This window comes from Tinamus guttatus, unplaced genomic scaffold, assembly GCF_059628265.1.
Source record: "Tinamus guttatus ecotype Peru unplaced genomic scaffold, ASM5962826v1 Tinamus_guttatus_pri_ptg000242l, whole genome shotgun sequence".
Taxonomy (NCBI): domain Eukaryota; kingdom Metazoa; phylum Chordata; class Aves; order Tinamiformes; family Tinamidae; genus Tinamus; species Tinamus guttatus.
The window spans coordinates 2,421,660-2,443,031 of NW_028288776.1; the positions used below are offsets into that span (position 1 = coordinate 2,421,660).

The 21,372-nt window shown below is 40.1% G+C and overlaps 1 protein-coding gene across 3 annotated transcripts in view; it reads right to left on the reverse strand.

The window, feature by feature from the left end:
* Nucleotides 1-21,372, reverse strand: part of PRKACB (protein kinase cAMP-activated catalytic subunit beta) — a 65,957-nt gene that overhangs the window by 6,366 nt on the left and 38,219 nt on the right. For all 3 annotated transcript variants that reach the window (XM_088526054.1, XM_088526056.1, XM_088526055.1), the window contains exons 2-8: nt 12,270-12,331; nt 11,211-11,339; nt 8,787-8,885; nt 7,392-7,474; nt 6,725-6,851; nt 2,050-2,145; nt 1,055-1,177 (exon numbers count right to left, since the gene is read on the reverse strand). In XM_088526054.1, coding sequence (XP_088382180.1) covers nt 1,055-1,177; nt 2,050-2,145; nt 6,725-6,851; nt 7,392-7,474; nt 8,787-8,885; nt 11,211-11,339; nt 12,270-12,331 — 719 coding nt within the window. The remainder of the gene's footprint in view (nt 1-1,054; nt 1,178-2,049; nt 2,146-6,724; nt 6,852-7,391; nt 7,475-8,786; nt 8,886-11,210; nt 11,340-12,269; nt 12,332-21,372) is intronic.

The following is a 21,372-nucleotide window of genomic DNA, read 5'->3' on the forward strand; positions in this document are numbered from 1 at the left end:
AAAGAAATTCCTCATGAATTAACCCATGTTTAGCTCCCTTCTTTTTACATCTCAAGATAACTCTCACTTAAGAGAATACACAGCACAGAAATATATGCATTCCCCTTACTGCAACAACATGGAGCCAGAGAGATGTGAATTAAAAATGAGCCTTCAATTTTAGACTGGAGCAGATCTGTTTTTCCACATCACTTCAGGGTACTTGTGCTGATATGTCTTAGTTGATTCAAGGAGCTGAAGCAACTCTGCCTCCCCTGCGAAAGGGGGTTTGTCAGCACGCAAACCAACAAGCCCTTCTTCGTTTAAATGCTTCATTTAAGGAGGCTACGAGGCAGCCTAGCGCAGTGTCTGCTACGGCCCTTCCTCTGGCCAGGGCTATAAGCACCCGGCCAGCACGGGGTGTGAGCAAGGAAGAGAAGAGTTGTGACAAACCCAGTGAGCAGAGAGCCGTGAGACAGGCTCCAGCAGGAGAAACAACCCCCCGCTGTCACACTTGAGCACAGGAAGAGGCTGCCATGAGGAACAATATGGAAAAATCGGCAAAATGTTTTTAACAATTTTATACAGCAGTGAAGACTGGATAGAACATAAAACGGATCCACAAATACAGGACTTTGCTGTTGCAGAAGAAACCTACTCTGAATATGGCAACTCTTTAGGGCTTCTAACCAGCTGTAAAAATAAACATTTTTGGGCAAGCTGCCGGGGAAGTTAAAGCATACATAAATCATTGTTAATAGTTGTTGTTTTTATCCAAGTGTAATATGATATGATATTGCAATGTCTGTAAATCTATTAACTTTCATTTTAAAGGTGAAGGAAGAGACCAGTAAAGGTAGCAAATATCCATTTTTAAAAACATCCATTTTATTATTGACAGTACCAATGGCTGTACTTGAGTAATACACGTTAGGAACTTTGCCCACACTTTGTTCAAGTTGCTAAGTATCTAACAACCAGTGAATTCTGTATCAACTCCGAACAAACGTCACGTTCTGCAGAGAACGAGAAGTGCAAAACTGCATTTTCAGAAACACAGGCAGACTTCACCCACCTTGCCAGACACAATCTTCTCATAAATCTGAATGGGCTGATCTGCAAAGAACGGGGGATATCCAGCTGCCATTTCATAAATTAACACTCCTAATGCCCACCAATCCACTGCCTTGTTGTAACCCTAGAATAAAAATGAGAAATACTATTGTTTGTATCTCTTTTAACATAGTGCAGGATTTCCAGTATGTCTGTACAATACAAGGAAAGCAAAAGCACTCTTGCCTGTTTAATACAGAACTTATTGTCTAACTCAAAACGAGCCAAAGCTCTCTAATGTCAATAACTTGTATTCCTAAAACATATCTCACTGGTGAACCTGAAACATTTTGTGTGTGTTCCTGTGCAGAGTTTCAGAGATCCCTTTACAAGGGTGTGACAACTGTGTAACAGAGAGAAGCACGATTGCTTCTCTTCCTATTAAAGAAATATTAAAACTTCTTCTAAAACATAAAGAAATGTCCCTGCACATAAGAGTGCTTCCTACACTGCATACTGTCATCTTTCTAACTGTTTACTCATATTTCAGTACATTGAAGTTTTCATTTTTGGTAAACTAGTTATCTATGTAAGCTTAAAAATGTACTTAATTAGCTGTGGTTGATCCGTTTATGACACGGCCTTCAAAAGCCTGAGCCCAAAGTCATTAAATAAATCCTATTTAACAGTAAAAACAAAAGGCAATGTAACCACTCACACCTGCTGTTTCAATAAGGACACTAATTAAATAACCTAACTACAGCTTCTTTAAAGCCTGTTTTCCTTTACAAGTTATAGAGAAGCATACGCAGAGTTCTCTATTGCTGTACAAAAAACCCCGAATACTACAAAATACTTGGATCAATTCTATTTTGTATACTTCAATAAGAGTTGATCAGTCAAGACTTGATCTTCAGAGCATCAGCAACTATTTAAAGCTCAGAGTTTAATAATTGGTGGATAATTTTAACTGCATCTAGTACATGGTCTGAACAACAAGAAAAATCAAAAGATCACCTTGCTGAGGATTATTTCAGGTGCCAGGTATTCTGGAGTTCCACATAACGTCCAAGTTCTTCCTTTTACCCTTTTTGCAAAGCCGAAGTCTGTGACCTGCCATCAGTAGAAAAAGCAATGATTGTAATTACACTTTTCCAGAGACATTAAAACATAAAATTATGCAGAAAGCAATTTTATATAGAGAAATAACTTGTCTTTCGGATTGCATGGTGTTATGTTGTTAGTTGCATCTTAGGTAGTCAATTTTTCTGATATTTCAATTCAGATTATTTTTTTAGGTTTCTCATGATAAAACAAATAAATAAATAAATAATGCAAAACAGATATTCCCAAAGCTGCACAAGCTACTAATTATAATTCAAAAATCAGCGGAAACTATGACTTATTAGTTTCATCTATGTATTGTAATCACATTAATCATTTTTTTTCCTACACTTTTCACAGACTGTTTATATTGTTGAAAGCTGAAGAATGCTAATGTAAACAAGATATTTATCTTCTCCTTTAGTGGAGAAACAAATGGATCACAAAAAGGGTCAAGATATCAGCAAGTCTTGTAAATTTGGAAATTTTTATTGCACAAGTGTATAAAGGTTATATGAAAACTACTGTGGGAATTGGACAACAAAAAAGAAGTCTTCCAGTAAGTTCTGTTTCTGAGCATTATTCACAGCATTGCCAGAGTCCAGCTTGTTTATCTGCACGTCTCCCAGGGAAACGTTACGGAGTAATGCAATGTTTCCTGACAAATTAAGCAGTAATTGTATTCACAAATGGCAAGTTCTTTTTCATTACAAAACCTTCTTTCCACTTGTCATGTTTTCTGGAGAAAGTTCTCAGCACTTTCCATACTATCTCATCATCCTCTGCAGATTTTTTCCTGTACTATATTGCATAATACATATAGAGCCAGCAGTATCCAAGTAAAATACTGAGATTGGGTTCAAGCTACGAAGGTTGTAGTTGTTTCAGGATCCATATTCAAACCATTCACTAAGAAAGCCCACAATACCACAACAATAACGATTGCTAACTATGCCATGGTCTGAGCTGCTGGCTCTGATACACTTCTGTCACACAATCACAGTTCAAGAAGTCAAACTCGACACAAATCAGCTTTCATTGCAGTTTTCACAGAAATACCACCAATCATGCACCCATTGAACTAAACAGCAAGGGCAACAGGCTCACAATATAGACCTGCTTCAGTCGACACCAAATTACTTGCGTGGTTATGAATGGGTATCAGTCCACGTAAGAAAAATACACTGCATATGTGGCATGGACAGAAATGGCTGCAAAATTCAAAGAGAAAAAACACACGGATGCTTGTTCTTTCCAAGAACCCAAACTGGAGCGGCAGGATCCACGTATGAGCACAAAACCCCTTCCCTGGCCAGCAGTGGCAACTAACCAACTTGCATGGGAAGACTGACTGCAAGACCTGTTACCGTTAGTGCTTGGCCACCACCACCACAACACATCACTGCATATGAAAGAGCCAAAAATCCTGCAGGAAGTTCCAAATAACTTCCCATTCACAGTGCTTCCCAACTGCATTAGCAAAATCTATTTCCTTCCTTCCTATAATGCTATTTTGTTCTGAATGCAATTTTATTTTACAGTTAGAAAACACAAAATATGAATCCTTCCCACTCAAAAAAAAATTATTACGAATTTTTCTGTTTGATTCTGGCAAGGCAGGACACAAGGAGGAAGAAGCTTCCATTGTATAAAGACTGCAAAGCATTGCAGAGTGCTTGCTGCCGCCTTCCTGCTTGTCTCATTTTGATTACATAAACATAGGAACTAAAAGGAAGATGAGGAGGTGCGTGAGAAGCTGTAAAGCAGAAGCCATTTGCAGCACTGCAATTCTGAGATGCTCTCATAGTTGAGATTTTGAGCATATTCAGAGCAGATTCAGATAGACGAAGCAGCATCCAGTATGAACCTAGGAAAGAAAAAAGAAAAGCTGATCTTTATCATACTTATAATATCAACTACGCACACACACGTGCCAAAAAAAATGCTTACCGACATCCTCCACAGGGCTACTGGCTGACCGAAAATCAGATTGGAAGGATGCAAGCCCAACTGTGAAGCGGGAGGACTGAGTTTCCAGGCCCATGGCAGGGAGCTCTTGGTCCTGCTTTATTTGCTGGGTGTCTTGTGCAATGAAGAAGTCTAATCTCCAGACATACTTGCATCCTCAGATTCACTGTGAGTGTCAAGTCCCCAGCATTGTCTTCGGAGGCCTTCAAAACATCCTTCAGGATCCTGAGACAAATTCTTGTCCAGCATCTCAATAGGGGCAGGTATTTGGCACGTGCGATTATGTAAAGTCCAATCTTGGTGCTCTGCTTCCTTGTAAGCAACTCCCATGTACTTCATCTTAGCTTAGGAACAGTCCACTTGACCATCTGGTTTGGTGATGGTGACAGAAGTGTTTTGTCGGCAACATTTCACCTTGAAGGCTTCCAGCACTCCCGCTTCTCCCCAGGAGACAAGGAAAGGGGAACCACAGGACACCCTGGTATGCAGCATATAAGGCATTGAACCCATTTGCTATTTGACTTCAGATGCAATTAAACACTAAGAAAGTGAATAAGGCTGCAAACCAGAGTATTTGAAAAGAAACAAATAGCCTATCATCAAGGATGGAATTCATTTCCCCTCATTTTAGACATCCATATTGTAAATGGCTCATAATCCAGACTCTTCCAGTCAATGGAAAAAATCAGACAGTGCTAGAGTCTGATTCACTTGATCTTTGTTATATTAGGAAAAATGAATCATGTCCTGAAGTCATATGTTTCTCTCCACTGGCAATACAGGGAATGTACAGAATAAATTGTAAACTGATATCACAGACACTACTTGGAAGACATCTGAATTTGGACAGGTGGATCTCATCTCCTGAGTCCTGAACATTACTGTAAACAAACTAGCACCAGATGCAATCAGTGTAAAGAAAAGCAACCAGAGAAACACCGGAACGCTACCGCATATAGATAGATGTGTCCATAAAGACAGGAAGATTTACTAAGTACTTCAGAACAAGTTTTCTCATTTTCATCATGAGTACAACATACACAGTGCCTTGCCAATTACTACATTCAGAGAATGTATCATGGGAACAGAAAAATACCCAACAAAACAAACAAGAAAAATCACTCCAAGTTTTAACAGTTCTGTAAGTGAGCTCAGTAGGAAGCCACCTGCTCACCACACATACCAGTCACTCAAGTTCTATTCATAAAAAATTACTTCAGAAAGCAAGCAATTGCAAAAAGGCAAGATAACTGCACAACTTCAGCACAAAGGTATTTTATCATGTGGATGATAAGGAATTTCAAGTAAGAAATCATGGCATAATGTCAACAGTTCTCAGTACGCTCTCAAGTTGGGATGCGTTGCCATCAAAAGATCACATATGTTCATCTAGAAGCTATTATTTTCAACAACATCAACATGAATTTATTAATATACAACCTTTTCACAAATGCATTATAAGGAAAACTTACCAAAAGCACACCAGTTGCAAACAATCCTTTTTCTTATCCCACCTACAAACTATCCTGAATCATTTGTAGTTCTATTCATGCTTTGAGGTCATGAGTGGATAAAAAAGATTGAGATATTTTGTTTCTTAAATTTCAGTTATAGCGTTGATGACTCAGTCACCTAAATAGTAATTCTCCCTTCCATTGTTTGAAGGGCTGTAGATCTAACTTACTAGAGGCAAATTCAAATAAGGCCTTATGCAAGCTTTTTGGAAATTATAATGTCTTACAACTCTTGATGACACTTGCACTGTATGAGGCTCATGTATCTATCTGTATTTGAGTACTTGCAGATTGTTTCTTTCAAACAGAATTGATCAGGAAAAGTTTTTGCTTTATTATGTTTCTGTGCATCTATCAAAAATGCACACAAACTTTTGTTTCCACAAACAAAATATATGTATTTTAAATTCTGGGGTTTTTTTTTGCTTATTATGCAAGTAAACACTAGCAATAATAATCACATGAAGGCAGCCCCTTTGCTCAGAGATCCACTACCCTGCTGCACAAGCTTCCTTCCTTGGCTTTTCCTCAGAGCCACACTGGCAGTGCTTCCCTGTGCTTTTGGCTGCCGGGCTTCTCTGCCTGTGACTGTTGTCTGCAGGGATTCTGCTCATGTTACACTCGGGCTCCACGCACAGGGAAACTGCCGCCTTCTGCTCAACTCCACTCTTACTCCAGATTTCCTGAGGAAGTTAGGACTCTCCAAGAAGGGGATTCATTCAGTTGAAATCAGGTACTTACTGTAGATGCCAGCATCTAAACCGGCCAGTCCTAAGGCACTTCTCATCTCATTCCAGGGCTGATGTGTAAAATAGGTCAAATGAACAGACACACACAGATATCTACTTCTTTCCACAGATCATGAGGAAAAACTTGACAGTTTGCTCAAACACAGACATATCCACCAAACAATTTTCCGTCAGCAGAAGTTAAATCCGAGAGTTTCAACTGTTGTTAAGCCATAGAGTATTTTAATGTTCCCTGAATATAAGTTAACAAGGCAAGCAGCTTCAACAGATAACTTATTTCAAACACATTTCTTAAAATTATGTAGCCTGCAAAACCAGACAAGGCTTCTCTCCCTAAATATATGAAGGATTTCATACCTGGATGTATCCTTGCTGATCAATTAAAAGATTTTCAGGCTTTAGATCTCTGTAGATGAGGTCTAATGAATGGAGGTACTCAAACGTTAGTACTATCTGAGCTGCATAAAATCGTGCATGTGGTTCACTGCAAAGAAGTAAAACAACATTAACCGTCCCCACGCTATATTAAGATACTGAATTAACCACACGATTGTCAGTGAGAGACTATCTAAATATCTTCTAGCTGTTTCCTTTACTGTGTAATACAAAAAAGGTAATTAGCAAGCATTTTATAGTTAAAACTTTTCTCTAAATCTAGTTTCTTCAGATTTTCATTTTAAATCACATAGTCAAATCAAGATGAGTATATTCTACAGCCTAAAACTTGCAGAAAAACTTAGATTTTAATTTTAGAAACTGATCAGTTTCAGTGACTATGAATATTACTTCCAAGTTCATATCTTGCATAGATCATGAAAGCCTGCATTAACTAACTGAATAGTAATAAAAGTAATTACAAGTTTTCCACTCCCTGATTATTTTAGTATACCAGGAAAAGGCAAAATTTAAAGCACTTACTCTTTTCTTTCAAGTTTCGTTTCTTATGTTTTATGAAACTCTCTCTCCTCTCACAAATTAGCAACATAAAGCCTTTTCAAAGGAATAATATCATTAAGACTCTTACCTGAACCTTCCAATTCTTCTTAAATGCGAAAACATTTCGCCACCAGGGACATACTCCATTACCATGTATAAATTAGAATTATCCTAAGGAATCAAGTAAACATATGTGACATATTAGACTTTCTATAACCTTTTTGAAAAACTTCCCAAGTGCAATTTGTTTTATTAAAGAATGAACAAGAGAAAGAAAAATCATTTGATTTTCTTAACAATTGTAGGGTAACCCAGTAGAAATTCTTCAAAGTGCAGGCACACTTCACTCGACCAAAGGAATAACCTAATCTTAATAAATGCATATTTTTATATAATTTTGGAGGACATGCATCACTTCATTAGCAAAACAGTCAATCTTTAGATTGCCTAGTGCATACGGTCTCGAATTTAGAAGCTTATCTCAAAGCTCTTCTTCTCTGGTCAAGATTGTCATTAAGACTTGTCTCATGTAAATCTCTCTCAATATCTACAGAACTATTACAAATTTTATAGAAAATTTGTGAAGTACAAGCTTTGGTTTCTCTCAAAGATAGAATGCTGCCTAAAAGCTCTCGCCTGTACAACGACCAATTTCCTGCAAAAACATGGAAAACCTTTGGGAGTTTGCGTTCCGTCTGTTTTGAAGATAGTCTTCTGATTAGCATCTGGTGAAATGGTGTGGGCATCTCTGTGTACACGCAGGAACTTGTAAACATTTATGACCATTGATGCATCTCAGTCAGTTCCTGAACAAGTTTTGGCACCCAGATTTAGCAGTGGCCAAACACCCATGGCCAAGTGGAGAACACAGGCAGCCCCTCAGCAGTTTCAGTGCAAACTCCTGTATCTTAATCTGCAGCTGTCTTGACCTGTCCCTTACACTAGGACACAAGAGTTTTTATTAAAATGGAAAGTGTAAACACGTGTTCTGTTCTGCCAGCTTTTGAGGGGAGACAGTAACCTCCAGCAGAGAGGGAGACAGAGCTAGTGGTGGTGGTAACTTCCCAGCCAAGGTCAGCCAGGGCTCGTCAGGTGAGGGCTGCCCGAGGTGCCCTTGGAGCAGACGGGACCATGAAGACCACAAGGAACAACTGGCTCGTGGGCTCCTGGCTGAGCCCTGGCAGCTCAGGACACTGCTGTCCTCAGGCCTTATAAATTCACAGTGCCCTTCAAGAGAGAGTTTAAACAGGCATCCCAGAGCGTGTCATTGTTTTCTAGATGAGACACAAAGGACAAAGGTTTTTTATATAAACCTATAATGGATAATTAATTTATTTTGTGTTAACCATTTCTAAAGGCTGTTAAATATATTTCTATGAAATTTCTATGAAATTCTTGTATTGTAAAGTTAATGTATTAATGACAAAAGTTTGAGTGTGCACCTCCCTAGACCTCAAGCCACCACTTTCAAAACAATAATTACCTTAAAAGAATACTCCAGTCTTACAAGAAAAGGAAAGTTCACTGCTTGTAATATTCTCTTTTCATTCAGCGTGTGTTCTATTTGCTTCAGTTTGACAACCTAGGAAAACACAATCTTCATTTTAACCATGGCATTTCGTTAATTATTAAGATTACAGTGTAATTCAGTTACTTGAAAGCAGACTCCTGAATTCACAGATAGCACTGAGAAAAGATTAAAAAGTATAACCATATTGCAAAACGTAGTACTCATGAAGCCTGGTTTGCAGGTGGCTATAGAAATCCCCAGAGTGCAAAAGAAACAGTAAAGAAAATATTCTGTACGAAGCAAATGATAGTGTAATAAAATCAATTTGATCTTTGGACTCTTTGCTAAAAAGTCAGAAAATCACATCAGACATTTAATTAGGAATTTAATAAAAAGAAAAAAAAAAGAAGAAAGAAAAAGAAAAAAAGAAAAGGAGAAGAATACTACCTTCTCTTTGGTGTTGTTTACAATGCTAAGCTACCAGGACCAGCAGCAGAATTCTGATCATTGCTCTTCCTCAGCTGCCAGGACTTTGGTTTCCTGTCAAAATTAATCGCATAATCTTCCCCCCTCCCCCCACCTTCAATTTTCCTTAATCAATAATTCGTTTATATCTTATTTTGAGAGTGACAGGAAAACCAATTTTTTTCGGTGTTTGTCATTATTATTATTATTATTATTAACAGCACCTAGAACACAAGAAAATCTACGAGGCTGTAAAAACAAATCATTGTTTTTTGATATCTGGAAGTCAAACCTAACAGCTATAAGAGATTTGCAAGACATGCCAACCCTGACTAAAACTGTTTAAAATCTTCTACAGACAAAAGATAGTACCTATATATGCTTCAGATTTTGCTACCCGTATTTTTTTCTTTCCTAAAGCTATTAGGTAAGGAAACTCACCAAGCAGCATTATGTTACTGACACGCTAAATAAAGGCTGACAAGTGAGGGAATATCAACCCTACACATAAACCTGCCAGCTACAGCAATATATGCCATATTTTCTTTTATTTTTTCATATCCAGATGACCCAAGGATAGGATTGGATTAGAAAGGGACACAACTGGCCCATCCATTTTGTCTTCAGACTTAGCATTTTATTTTAAGGTGATTGTAGGCAGGCCTGTACTTTATGGTCACCACCAGTGAACCCTCCAGGGAATACAGTTGCTGACCCTGGTAGATTATTTGGAAAGAAAATATAGCTGTGCATTTGATGAGCTATCAAAGAGCTGATATTTGATCAGGAGGACAGGAAATAAAGCCCAAAGAACAGCATTCTCAATTAAAAAGAGAAAGTACACTCTCCTCTGATAAAACAGCACCATGATTTTGTTGTTGTAGATAGAACAGCAGCTGGACTAAGATAAAACAGGACAGCCACACAGCAACTCCAGGCATAGGGAGGGAGAGCAGGCGGAAAGCTCGAGCGCATCCGGGCTCTCTCCCAAACTCCTGGGACGCGCTGGCTCGGGAAGGAGCGGGGCTCTTGGCTGAAGCTCCCGGGAGCCGGTGGCCAGGCCGGCCCCGCGAGGCAGCCCGTGGCGGGAGGCCGCAGGGGCCGGGCGGCCGCGCGCTCCGCTCGGGGCGGCCGCCCCTCGTGCCCCCGTGTGGTGCCCGCGCAGGCCGCGGCCCAGCGGCCGCCACGGCACGAGGCCTCGAGGAGGCCGAGCCTCGACCCGGCGGCGGCGGGAGGAGCAGCCCTACTAAAATACGACTAGCACCCAAATATGAGAAGCAAAAGCAGAATAAATACAACACATCGCTTAGCCACAGTTATAGACCTTTGCCTGCATTGAACTTACGCAGTTCATAGGTGAATATTCAACTTGAGAAGTTTTGCTGCTTTTTAAGAGACAATGCTTTTGTTTGTGTCTTATATTCCTGTATGCATCTGCTGCAGTGTGCAGGAAGTGCAGCAAAGTAACAATGGCAGAAAAATTCCTGCAATATGCAATGCATGCAACATGTTTTTTACAACGCTTTCTTGTGGCCTCAGAACAAAGTCTTCTGAAGAGGCTGGTTTTCTCAGCAATCAAAAATAGCAGTAAATACATATGCATGGACCCATAAAGCCTTTTTTGCAATCATCTAAGCTCACCAGCTCCCACTGAAGCTGTCAGTTCACTTATTCAATAAAAACAAAGAATACAAATTAAAATGCTCAGCAATGAGGAAAAAAAATACAACATATTGTAACATCAAAGAAACAAAAAGCACCCCTAAAAGCAGAAAAGGTTCACTGTGACAGCATAAAAAAAAAAGAGCAATGTAACTTTTTTTTTTTTTTTTTTGGTCAGATCACAGGTGCATACTTGCAAATTTCACCTATTCTAATTCTAAAGCTGCCATTTGTATCAGAAAAAAAAAAAACATTATAAATTACACTAACCTTCTGTTTGTCCAGTATCTTCATAGCATAATACTGTTCTGTGGATTTATGTTTCACCAACATAACTCTCCCAAATGATCCTGTTCCAAGAGTTTTTTGCCTTTCAAAATCATCTAGGCCAGCAGTATTCTATATGTACAAGGACAGAACAACATTATTTCTAAATACCCAAAGACAATTTTAACAAGATGCAATGAAATAATTTATTAAAAGGGTTGGGTAAAATTGTATTTATCACAGACAACAAACTAGAGTCAATTGTAGTGCTAATGTAATTTCATGACTATGAAGTTTTAGGAAGATATTTGATACTGTACTGATTAAAACAGAAAACTATTTAACTGATTGTACCAACATTACTGTAAATCATCAGTAGAGATGACACACTCTCATTGAGAAGAATTGAGCTGTAAACAACTCAGAGGTTTAGCATACAGATAAATAATCACAAATAAGCACGTTAAAGTCTCCAAAAATCCTTGAACCAAGTTCAATAGACAAGTATGTGACATCTGTCTAGAGATCACATCATTAAGTAATTTTTTCCAGGTATTCATCACTATAGCATTTCAAATGCTGTTTTTTTTTTTTTTTAAAAAAAAGTTTTAAATGAAAAAAATTAAGAATTTCTCTCTAACCTGCTCCTTAACCTCCTCCCCCATCCCATGTCGTAGACTACTTCTTAATACTACAGGGGAAGTTATTAACAAGGTAAATTGCAGACTTGCCAAAGCTTAGTATTATATAAAGAGCCAGGTGAAACACGTTAACACATTTTGAACTTTCTCAGGCTTATTGTAAACATCATTCTGGGTACAAGCAAGCTGCTCTACAGTGCAACCATTTCCTCACCTTTGGGTTCAAATCCAGAGAAGAAATAAAAATCTTTGATGACTGAAGCTTAAGTGATAAAACAGACATTCAGAATGGAAACTCTCTTAAAAAATGCATTAAACTTAACCTGGCTTTCTGTCTTGCTCATCACAAACTGATAATACACTACAAAAAAAGAAAAAAAGTGCAATAGAAAAAAATACTGAATGCTCAAATGGTTTATACCTGAGGGGGACTTTCCCATTTTCTTAAAAAGTCTTCTTTGGCTTTGGCTAGGAACTCTTTCACTGAAAACACACAGAAAAAAAAATTCTTATTAATATACTTCATCATGGATGCAATGGAGATGCTTCTTTAAAGAATTAAGGTCATATAATTTGTAAGTGAGCAGGAGCATCTCAAACTTCTCCGGTGTCTAGAGGTAACCTAAGGCTTCTACATCGCTCTACACAAGTCAAACTACTTCAGCTCTAATAACTCACAACACTCTACACACAAGCAGGCTTTAAGGTGACATATGGCTTTCTTAAATGGCCCGGCAAAACAAATCCCCAAATGTTTAACATTTATGAATCACCATGCCACAAAGATAACTTTTTTTCTTAATTAAAAGTTAGTTTTTTAATAGTAGAATGATCATAATGTCATTCTCATTCCCCCCATCCCCTCCATTTTTTTTTTTCTTCCAGCCATCACCTTTATTTAAAGGCTGTTTGCAAGCTCAGGTACCAAATGCACAGCATTATTGCAAGCAAATACAAAACACAGGTCTACAAAAACACTGCACATTAGATATGCCCACAAGTCAAAGAATAAATACTTTAAATATTAACCCTGCATTAAGATTACAGCAATGAAATAATAGCAAGTTTCTGGCTGTTTAAAATGTGCACCAATATATTTTATTCAGATAATTTTTTCTTTTTTGGAATATTAATCATCAGGCAGATCAGTGTAGATTACTTAACGCACAGTCACAAGCAAAAGGGTTTCGGGCTTTGATGGGATTCTGTGAAAGCTGCAGAATTGAGAATAAAACATCATACCAGTCGTGTCCTCCCTGAAACGTTCCACGTCATATCACATTATTAATGTTGCCTTTTCTGTGCTATATTCCACCATAAGCAATTTCTAAAAATACTCAGAAATGTGCTAAGACTATTCTGGGCGAAGTCTAGAAATAAGCAGTTTAGTAACTGTATTTTATCTTCTGATGCTTATTGCATTTAGGGTCATGGCGGGCTGTAAGCAATCACCATGTGGGGAAGGTGAACACATGAGCATGTCCCCTCCAGGAGGGCTGGTGGCAGCGGGGACCGTGCGGCCCGCCGGGTCACCGGCGCCGCGGGCAGCGCAGGGCAGGGCAGGGCAGGAGCGGGCTCTGCCGGGGCAGGGCGGGCGGCTGCTGCTCTTTGCTCCCTGGCCTGGGGAACCAGGAGGGCAGCAAAACACCCGCGGGAGCTGCGGGGCTCCCATGGAGCAGCAGCAAAACAAGGGCAAGCTATGAAAACCTGCGAGAAGTTGGTTGGTTACGGCAGACCTAAACACCAGTGAGGTGTTTAAAACAGGGTATCCAGTCAGCAGTTCTAGTTTAAGAGAAAAAAACAGTATTGGAGATGAGGAATATATTTGTTGCCTCTACATTTAGGGATACCTGGACTGAGAAAACAGTTTCCATCAAAGGAATTATTTAAATGGATATGAAATCCAACTGGGACTTATCAGTGTTTAGTGAGTAACCAGTGCAAGTTTGGTACATTTATCCCAAATAGGGGAAATATGCCTATCGTTATCAAAATACAGTGGTTACTCATTTAATGACTTTTAATGATTCCGATCTGAGAAAAGAGTACAATTTCCTGTGCCATGAAACAATTTCCTGCTACAAAAAGGGAAGCTCAGAACAGCCCAAGTACTGACTGATGGCTCTTCTTCCACTAGGAGAGCTGAGCTCATGACTATGATAAAATTTTTTAAAAATCAATTTCTGTCAAAGTAACATGAACATTATCTTAATGCCAAGAAAAAAAAATAAGCTGGCCACTAAGACCTACAAAAAGCTGAGCCTTTGACCTTAAGCAGCTGTAGCTTAGAAAAGAGCATTAACTTTGCTTTAGCACCGTAAAGCACGATGAAAACACAAAATAATTTGTTTACTTCATTTTTTTTTCTGAGCATACAAAGAATAATCATGTTATTACAGTATATTTTTGTCTTAAACAGCCCTCATGAAACTTCCATTGTTCAAATGAAGAAATATTTAAATTCCTACATCTTTTGCATTGAAATCTAATTGCAAATATACTACAGCATTTACATGCAATCATCTCTGTCTCTGTTCTGCTTAGTGGATGAAGAATACTCTTTGTGAAAAAAATGGGATCCAGATGGAAATACTCAAATTGTTGAAGGGGAAAAAAAAATCTATGGTATCAAGAAGCCACGAGCTCTCCTTCAACACAGAACTTCTTTCTTACTCCACATCACTTCCGTCTCTTCACTTGGAAAGCAGCACTCAACATGCATTTTCAAAATAATTCTACTCCGAGGCATAGTTTTAATTCTATAGACAAAATCTGTATCTTGAAAAAAATGTATTTCATGTTCTGTGATGTGTTTTACATGAATTATACTTTCCCCTTAATGAAAAAAAGACTCAATTTTTCAAAATCCTTCAACCTGCTGGAAACCTTGCTTGCGTTTTCAGAAGTCCCTTTGGCTCCTAAAGTCCTGTACGAATCAACGGGCCATCACCAAGGTAATTGAGGCAACTGTGTACGTAAAGTCATTTCTGAAAATGGGACTTTGATTCTGAAACAGAATAGGTACTTTTGAAATTCTGAATATGTAAACATCAACTTTTGCACCAGAAGAACATGTTTTATAGCGTGAATTTTTATCTGTTTAAAAAGTAGACCAGTGATTGGCAAAGGTCACTAGCATCACTGTGATGATCCAAAGATGCATTAAATGATGACTTAGAAGTTTTCCTCAAGTGCACATTTTTAGCCACTAAACATTGTTATGATGCAAAAATCTATTCACTCTTCTGGTCTTTAAACTGTTGCTAGTATCTGTGACTTTGGGCTCTAATGAAAGAATGAGCATACCAAAGGTCTCTATAGGATCCCCAAAGGTTTGCAGGAACATTCACCCACACAGATGAGATGATGAAGAGAGGAAAGAAAGAGAAAAAAAAAGAAGTTTTATGCATTTCCACAACAAACACATAGAAAACACAAATACATCCCCCCATTCCCTCTTTGGAGCGGGCTTGGGAGTAAAGCAGACCTTTCCCACACAGACAGAATGACTCATGTTAAAAATCACAGAACGGTTGAGCAGAAAGTACCAAATGAAAAAGAAAAAACCAAAGGCAGCTAAATTCAGAATGAAAAAAAGATGATATACCACAGAAAGAAGCACACTTTACAAAACCCCAAGAGAAATTAAGCTGTCCTCTAGTTATTAATCTATTCCAAACAACAAATACGCATTGAATCGCCGCTCACAAAACTACACCCATCTTCATTGTACCACTCTGGTACCCAATAAAACCTGTAACCAGGTGATTTTGCAACTGCTTATCACTTTGTTCCGAAGACAGCATGTGACAGATTGCACAGCATGTGGTCGATGGCTCAGAAATGGTAAGCAATCTTCAAAATAATTCACATCAAATTTTAGTCCTGTTACACAATGACAGAGCAAAGTCCCTTGGGAAAGCCTAGCCTGCCCAGTGAAGTTATTACATGTAACCTGGAATGCATTCTTGAAAATTTGATGTCCTCTGTACATGCATGATTTAATTTGATCACACTTTAAAAAAAAAAAAAAAAAAGCGCCCAGGAAACAGATTTTAGCATACAAATTCCCATAATCTGTGAAGAAGGAAGAATTACTCGTATGGCTGAGCAGAATGAGAATGGTGGTGGGGATCCAGGGAGAGCACGGGAAGATTGACAGGCAGCCCCAGCCAGGCTGTTTTCACTGCTGCAGCACAAGTTGAAGGAGGTAGAAACTAGAGGAGGAAAAGGTGCTGCCCAAGGAAGCAAAGCTGAGCAGCCAGCAACAGCCCAGACGTGGCGCAGAGCCCACAGGGCACATACCCGTACTCACACATATACACACACTCCCTTACACCCCCCATACACGCACAGCCCCATATACACCCCCTCCACCATGGACCTCTCCTCTCTCTCATGGGCAGCAAGAACCACCTCCAGCAGCAGAAACAAGTGCTATGAAACACAAACACCCAAAGCAGTGGAGTAGAAAATCCACAGTAGGAAAAGGCCTTCAGAAATGTGGTAACTGTTTGGAAGCTAAAGGGAAAGCCTAAAAACGGTTGAAGAGCAAAAAACCAAAGCGATTTCTGCAGGCGCACGCCCAGGAGCCAGGCGAGGGGTGGGCGAGATGCCCGCTTGAGTGTCACGGACGACGCAAGGCCTGGCCTGAGCAGAGCCGCACTGGCAGGGAAACGGCGCGACGCAGGAAAGAGCACCCACAGGTGCTGCCAAGGGCAGCACAGAGCAGGACAGAAATACAGAATATAATGTAGTTGAATTTTGCTGCGTGAAATACGCCGTCCGCGCACTGCGAGTCGGGATAGTCCTGGAAGCGCCCATGGCTACTCCATCATTCCACGTAGTTCCCTGTTGGCTTGACGGTTATTGGCCAAGAGCTGCTGTCCAGACCAACCTTGGCTTGCACTAAACCATCTGGCCACAACAGGGTGAAAAGATGCTTGGAAAGAGCAGCTGAGGGGAAAGCTAAAACTAAAACCATGCAACCCTCACACAAGCCAGGAGTGGAGTTCAGGTTCCTCATGTCGTCTCTAAGGGGCAGTTCTATTTTATGGCTTAGCTCTTAGGTGAAAAGTCAGTAGGATTATTAAAGGAAGAACAAGCCCCAAGAACAAGCCGCTATGGATGATCAGAGCACATGGCAGCCTAGGGCACCGTTTCAGAGGAGCCAAAGGCAGCAGGGGCCGCAGAGGCGCAGTTAGAGCAGCGGGAAAGGGGCCCGGACGGAGCAGCCCTGGGCACTTAGCCTGAACCCTCTGCATTTCTGCCCCTGCCAACACGTGCTCTCTGCTATTCCCAAGCACATCTCTCACAGAACGCAGAAATTCTTTTGTGGGGTAGGGGTAGAAGGGGTAAAAGAGGAGGGTTTGGATAGGATTCATGGCAAAAAAGCAAGAACTAAACTGATTAAGACTAAACACTGGGCACCACTACAAACCCCCATCTGCTGTGCTAAATGCCAGTCTCTGCTTGGTATTTAAAATGCCCTTTTATCAAATACAATTCAGCTTCAGTTCCAAAATTGTAATATAATTGCTTGAAATCTGGAATTAAATGGTCTATTTAATTAAATCTCCAAATTTTATTTAATGGAAAAGAAAAAGAGGGTGTATGAAGGGAATTTGGTAAATATATTTGAGTATTTTGCTTTATAAAAGCACATACTATTTATAGGCTTAAGCATTACCTAGGTGTACTTAGAGGTCTTGTGAGACTGTACTACTGCAGCACATGTCAGAAACCAGGGAGAAGACCGGGGCTCAAGAGCTCCATGTCTCATCCTTAAGCTCTTCATCCATTTCTTTAAATGCATTTCTTTAAATTTCTCTTTTGTGCGTATCGTAAGCAGGAGTAAGATCACGTGCCTTGCAATGAGATTTCTCAGTTCTGCTCAGTACTTAAGCACACACCCCCTGCAAATGAAACGGCACCGCACACTCAAGGCAGCGGCCCGAGTTCCAGTTAACACTGTTAGCTAGAAAACATTTTAAAGCAGAAGCAAAAATAGTATCATTGCAACAGACCATTGAAAAGAAGAAACCGCTGTTTCGCACAAAATGAACAAGTGGGGAGGTTGATGCAATATAAAGCCAGGTTCAGGCCAGGCGATGCTTTTTTACCATGGCAGTAAAACGCACTGATGGGCTCTGACGTGAAAAACTGGCTCCTGATAATATTATCTTGCTTCTGTTCCAGCAGCAGGCCAGTCAGACAGGCTACATGAAGAGGCTCTGCAGCCTCCCAGGATCTGATCTATTAACCTTTTTTACTTGAAAAGCAAGGTTTTGATCTCTAAGTGTTCTTTACTATGAAAATTGATGATGCAGTAGTGAAAAAGAAATATTTTTCCAACATGTGACAACAGTACTGGATATGAACAACTTGTATTTTAGAACAGCAGGCGAAATTTTCATGTTGTCCATGATTTTGAACACTTGACCTAAATGGCATTTTTCAACATTACAGGCTACAACTTCTAAGCTTCTATTTTTATTACAGATAACAAAATCAAATGTAATTTTCCAAATCTAATTTTCAGTCTCTTTTTATTTATTTTCTTAAATCATAAAGCACTAGTCCAAATGGAGGCAGTGAAGCCTGCCTGATGTCATAAGTACAATATAATAGGAGACCACTGCAAGGACCAAAATAAGCTAACGTTTAGTATCTTCAAACATGAACCCCTGAAAAATCTCAGTACACACACAGAAAAAAAACAAAACACACATTTGAGGTATATTAGTAACTTATTCACTCATAAAAACAGGCAAGTCTTGCCCCAACTGTGCTCAGTGATACCTGCTCATACTCCTGTACATTCATATATGCTTAGAGAAGAGCAGCTTTGTGTTCATGGTGACACGTCTCTTTCCTCCCTGTACCTCCCTTCCAAACCAGGGGATATTGACATCCTTTCTCTGTGTGGCTACCGCAGATTTTTCTTCCCAGCTCTCCAACACTACTGCTTATGACTGGCATCCAGTTAGTCCTGGAATATGCTAAGCTTTGGCTTGAGGAAAGGGCTCTCTGCGGTACCTTTTTCCTGTCCTTGAAGTGTGCTCTACAGGGACTTATTCCAGACAGCCAGACACTATAGATTATTAAATCTGCTCCCTTTCCTGCAACAGCCAACATGCTTTGAGGCTTAAAAGTCCACGAAGAAGCAATTTGATTTGTTAGCCTGCAGTTCCATGTTCAATACGTGCTAATATAAATAACTGCTCCCAAAAAAAGCAATCCTGTCCTTCCACAGGCATCTGTTCCTGCCTCCGTATTGTGACCTTCCTTGAAAGAGCAAAAGCGCCTCTGTGGCTGGCTGCCAAACCAGGTCAGGGAATCGAGCCAGATTAAAAACTAACGCAGAGAGGCAAGAGAGGAAAAAGAAAACCAGTCTTAATTCAAATCAATTCGCAGCTCATTCAGTCACAGGGGTGCGAGGGTGAAGGCAGGGCACGGAAGGGCTGGGTGGAAGGGGCCCTCTCCGGCCTGTGTGACCTGGCCTCCAAGTGCTGCCCCGGGCTACTGGAAACACCGCTATGTACCCCTTCTTCGTTCAAGTTACCCTCAATTCCAAACAGCTTAAAATTAATAAAACAAGTTTAATAAAACTAATGAAATAAGTTTAGCACGATTGCTTATAAATGCTCCCTATATAGAAAGCTACACCACACACGAAGGGTTACGTGGAGAAATGGCACCAGAGGCCTGGTGGGCAGCAGGCATTAAGCCTCCCCGGAGCAGCCCGTGCAGCGCGGGCCGCCGCGCGAGGCGCCGCATGCCGCAGACGTGCTGCGCACACGCTAACCGGGCAAAAGGCAACTAGCAGCAGTTTTCACTATTCCCCCACAGTTTTAAATTTTCTTTTATAATTCCAAGCACCTCTGTGTCTGCAGTGCATGTATTTCCATGGTAACTGCGGGAAAAAAGGAATAAATTTTAAGAATGAGCTCCAAGAACAAAATTTTCTAGGGCACTACTACAAGATACCTTGTAACTATAGCTACAGTCTTGGGCAAAGGCTGTTAACAAATCCCACTAGCTAAGTACGAATATAAGAAACCACCAGATTTTTCTCCCGCAGCCAGTAACACACAGCAAGCAAGACGCTCCCCGCACCTCCCACAGGATTCCTGTAGCGAGGCCATCCATCATCTGTCCATCTGTCCCTCTGCACAGCGAGATACTGCCTAACAGGAACTTCCTCCCTATGCTACTTCCCCACCTTGCTCCTTAATTAAAAGTTCAGTGACTGAAGAGTGTAGCATGTTACTGGATTGCTAGCAAGGGGGATATGTTTCAGGGTTAGACTATTAGGAACTGTAAGCAAAAAATTTGCAGGGTGTTGATCTGCATATTTAATGACAAATTTCACCACAAGCTCTCAAAATACCATATATACCCATGCACAAATACCCTATTCTTGAGAAGTACTCCAAGTTTTATTAAACTTTTTCCCCCCTAATACTGCAAACTAAACGTCTTCAAAAATTGCTCACTACATGGATGCAATTTAAGGAAGACTTAAGTGTGCAACGCAGGTCGCTTTTCCTCCCTGCTGCCATGTATTTCATACCAGGAGTCAGAGTAACACTAGTAACTCATGCACACCTCCTTCTTGAATTTTATTTAGTTAACAACATGCAAAATTTGGGCCAATCTTGCTTTAACTGCATCCATATTTCTGAGGCTGCTTCCTGCAGAATGGCTTGGCCTGGGCCCCAACATTAACACAACGCGCAGGGCCCTACAAGCTGCATCCTCAGAGCACCGAATACGGCCACGCAGCAGCTTCCCATCTCTTTTAAGAGTCGAATCTGACACGTCACGGCACTGAAATATCTCATACAGAGCACACTATCAATATTTACAGGAAAGGGTTGCCTACGGTAACTAGCCAAGTAGTAGAAGTTCACTTAAAACCTTAAATAGCAGAGAGTGACTTCCTGAAGAAGGAAGTCTTATGTAAATAAATACATTTCACAATCCAACACAGTAAGCGAACAACAGGCTTGGGTTTGCCATAGGATGAGGGCAAGCAAAGGTAGGTAAGAGTATTTACATCCCATTTTGAAACCAAATGGCACGTTAGAGCCAAGGCTCATTTGCTAACAGACAAAGGCAGAACTTGTGCAAGAACTGAGTTGCAAACCCTAGAAAAACAAAACCCAAGAAATCCCAGGAAACAAAGCACAAGTTCTTAATGAGCTATCGCGTCTGTCAGATGAAGATCAAAATAACACCAAAAACGTGATGCAGGTTATAAAACTGCCAGAAGAACCTTGATAATTAGAGATGCAAAACTCATGTCGTGAACTGTGGCCTACTACAGTGATAGGAGCAGTAATTTAAACTCTCAAAAGAACCAAGCAACTAATAACTACATAGACAATTCGGCATACAAATTAAATTGAAAAAAATAATAATTAAAAAAGTGAGAAACAAGAACAATTTTTCTGGTAGAAACAACTTCTGTGATGTAACAGAGACCAGGTCAACAGGAATGAACAACTGCAACACAAGGA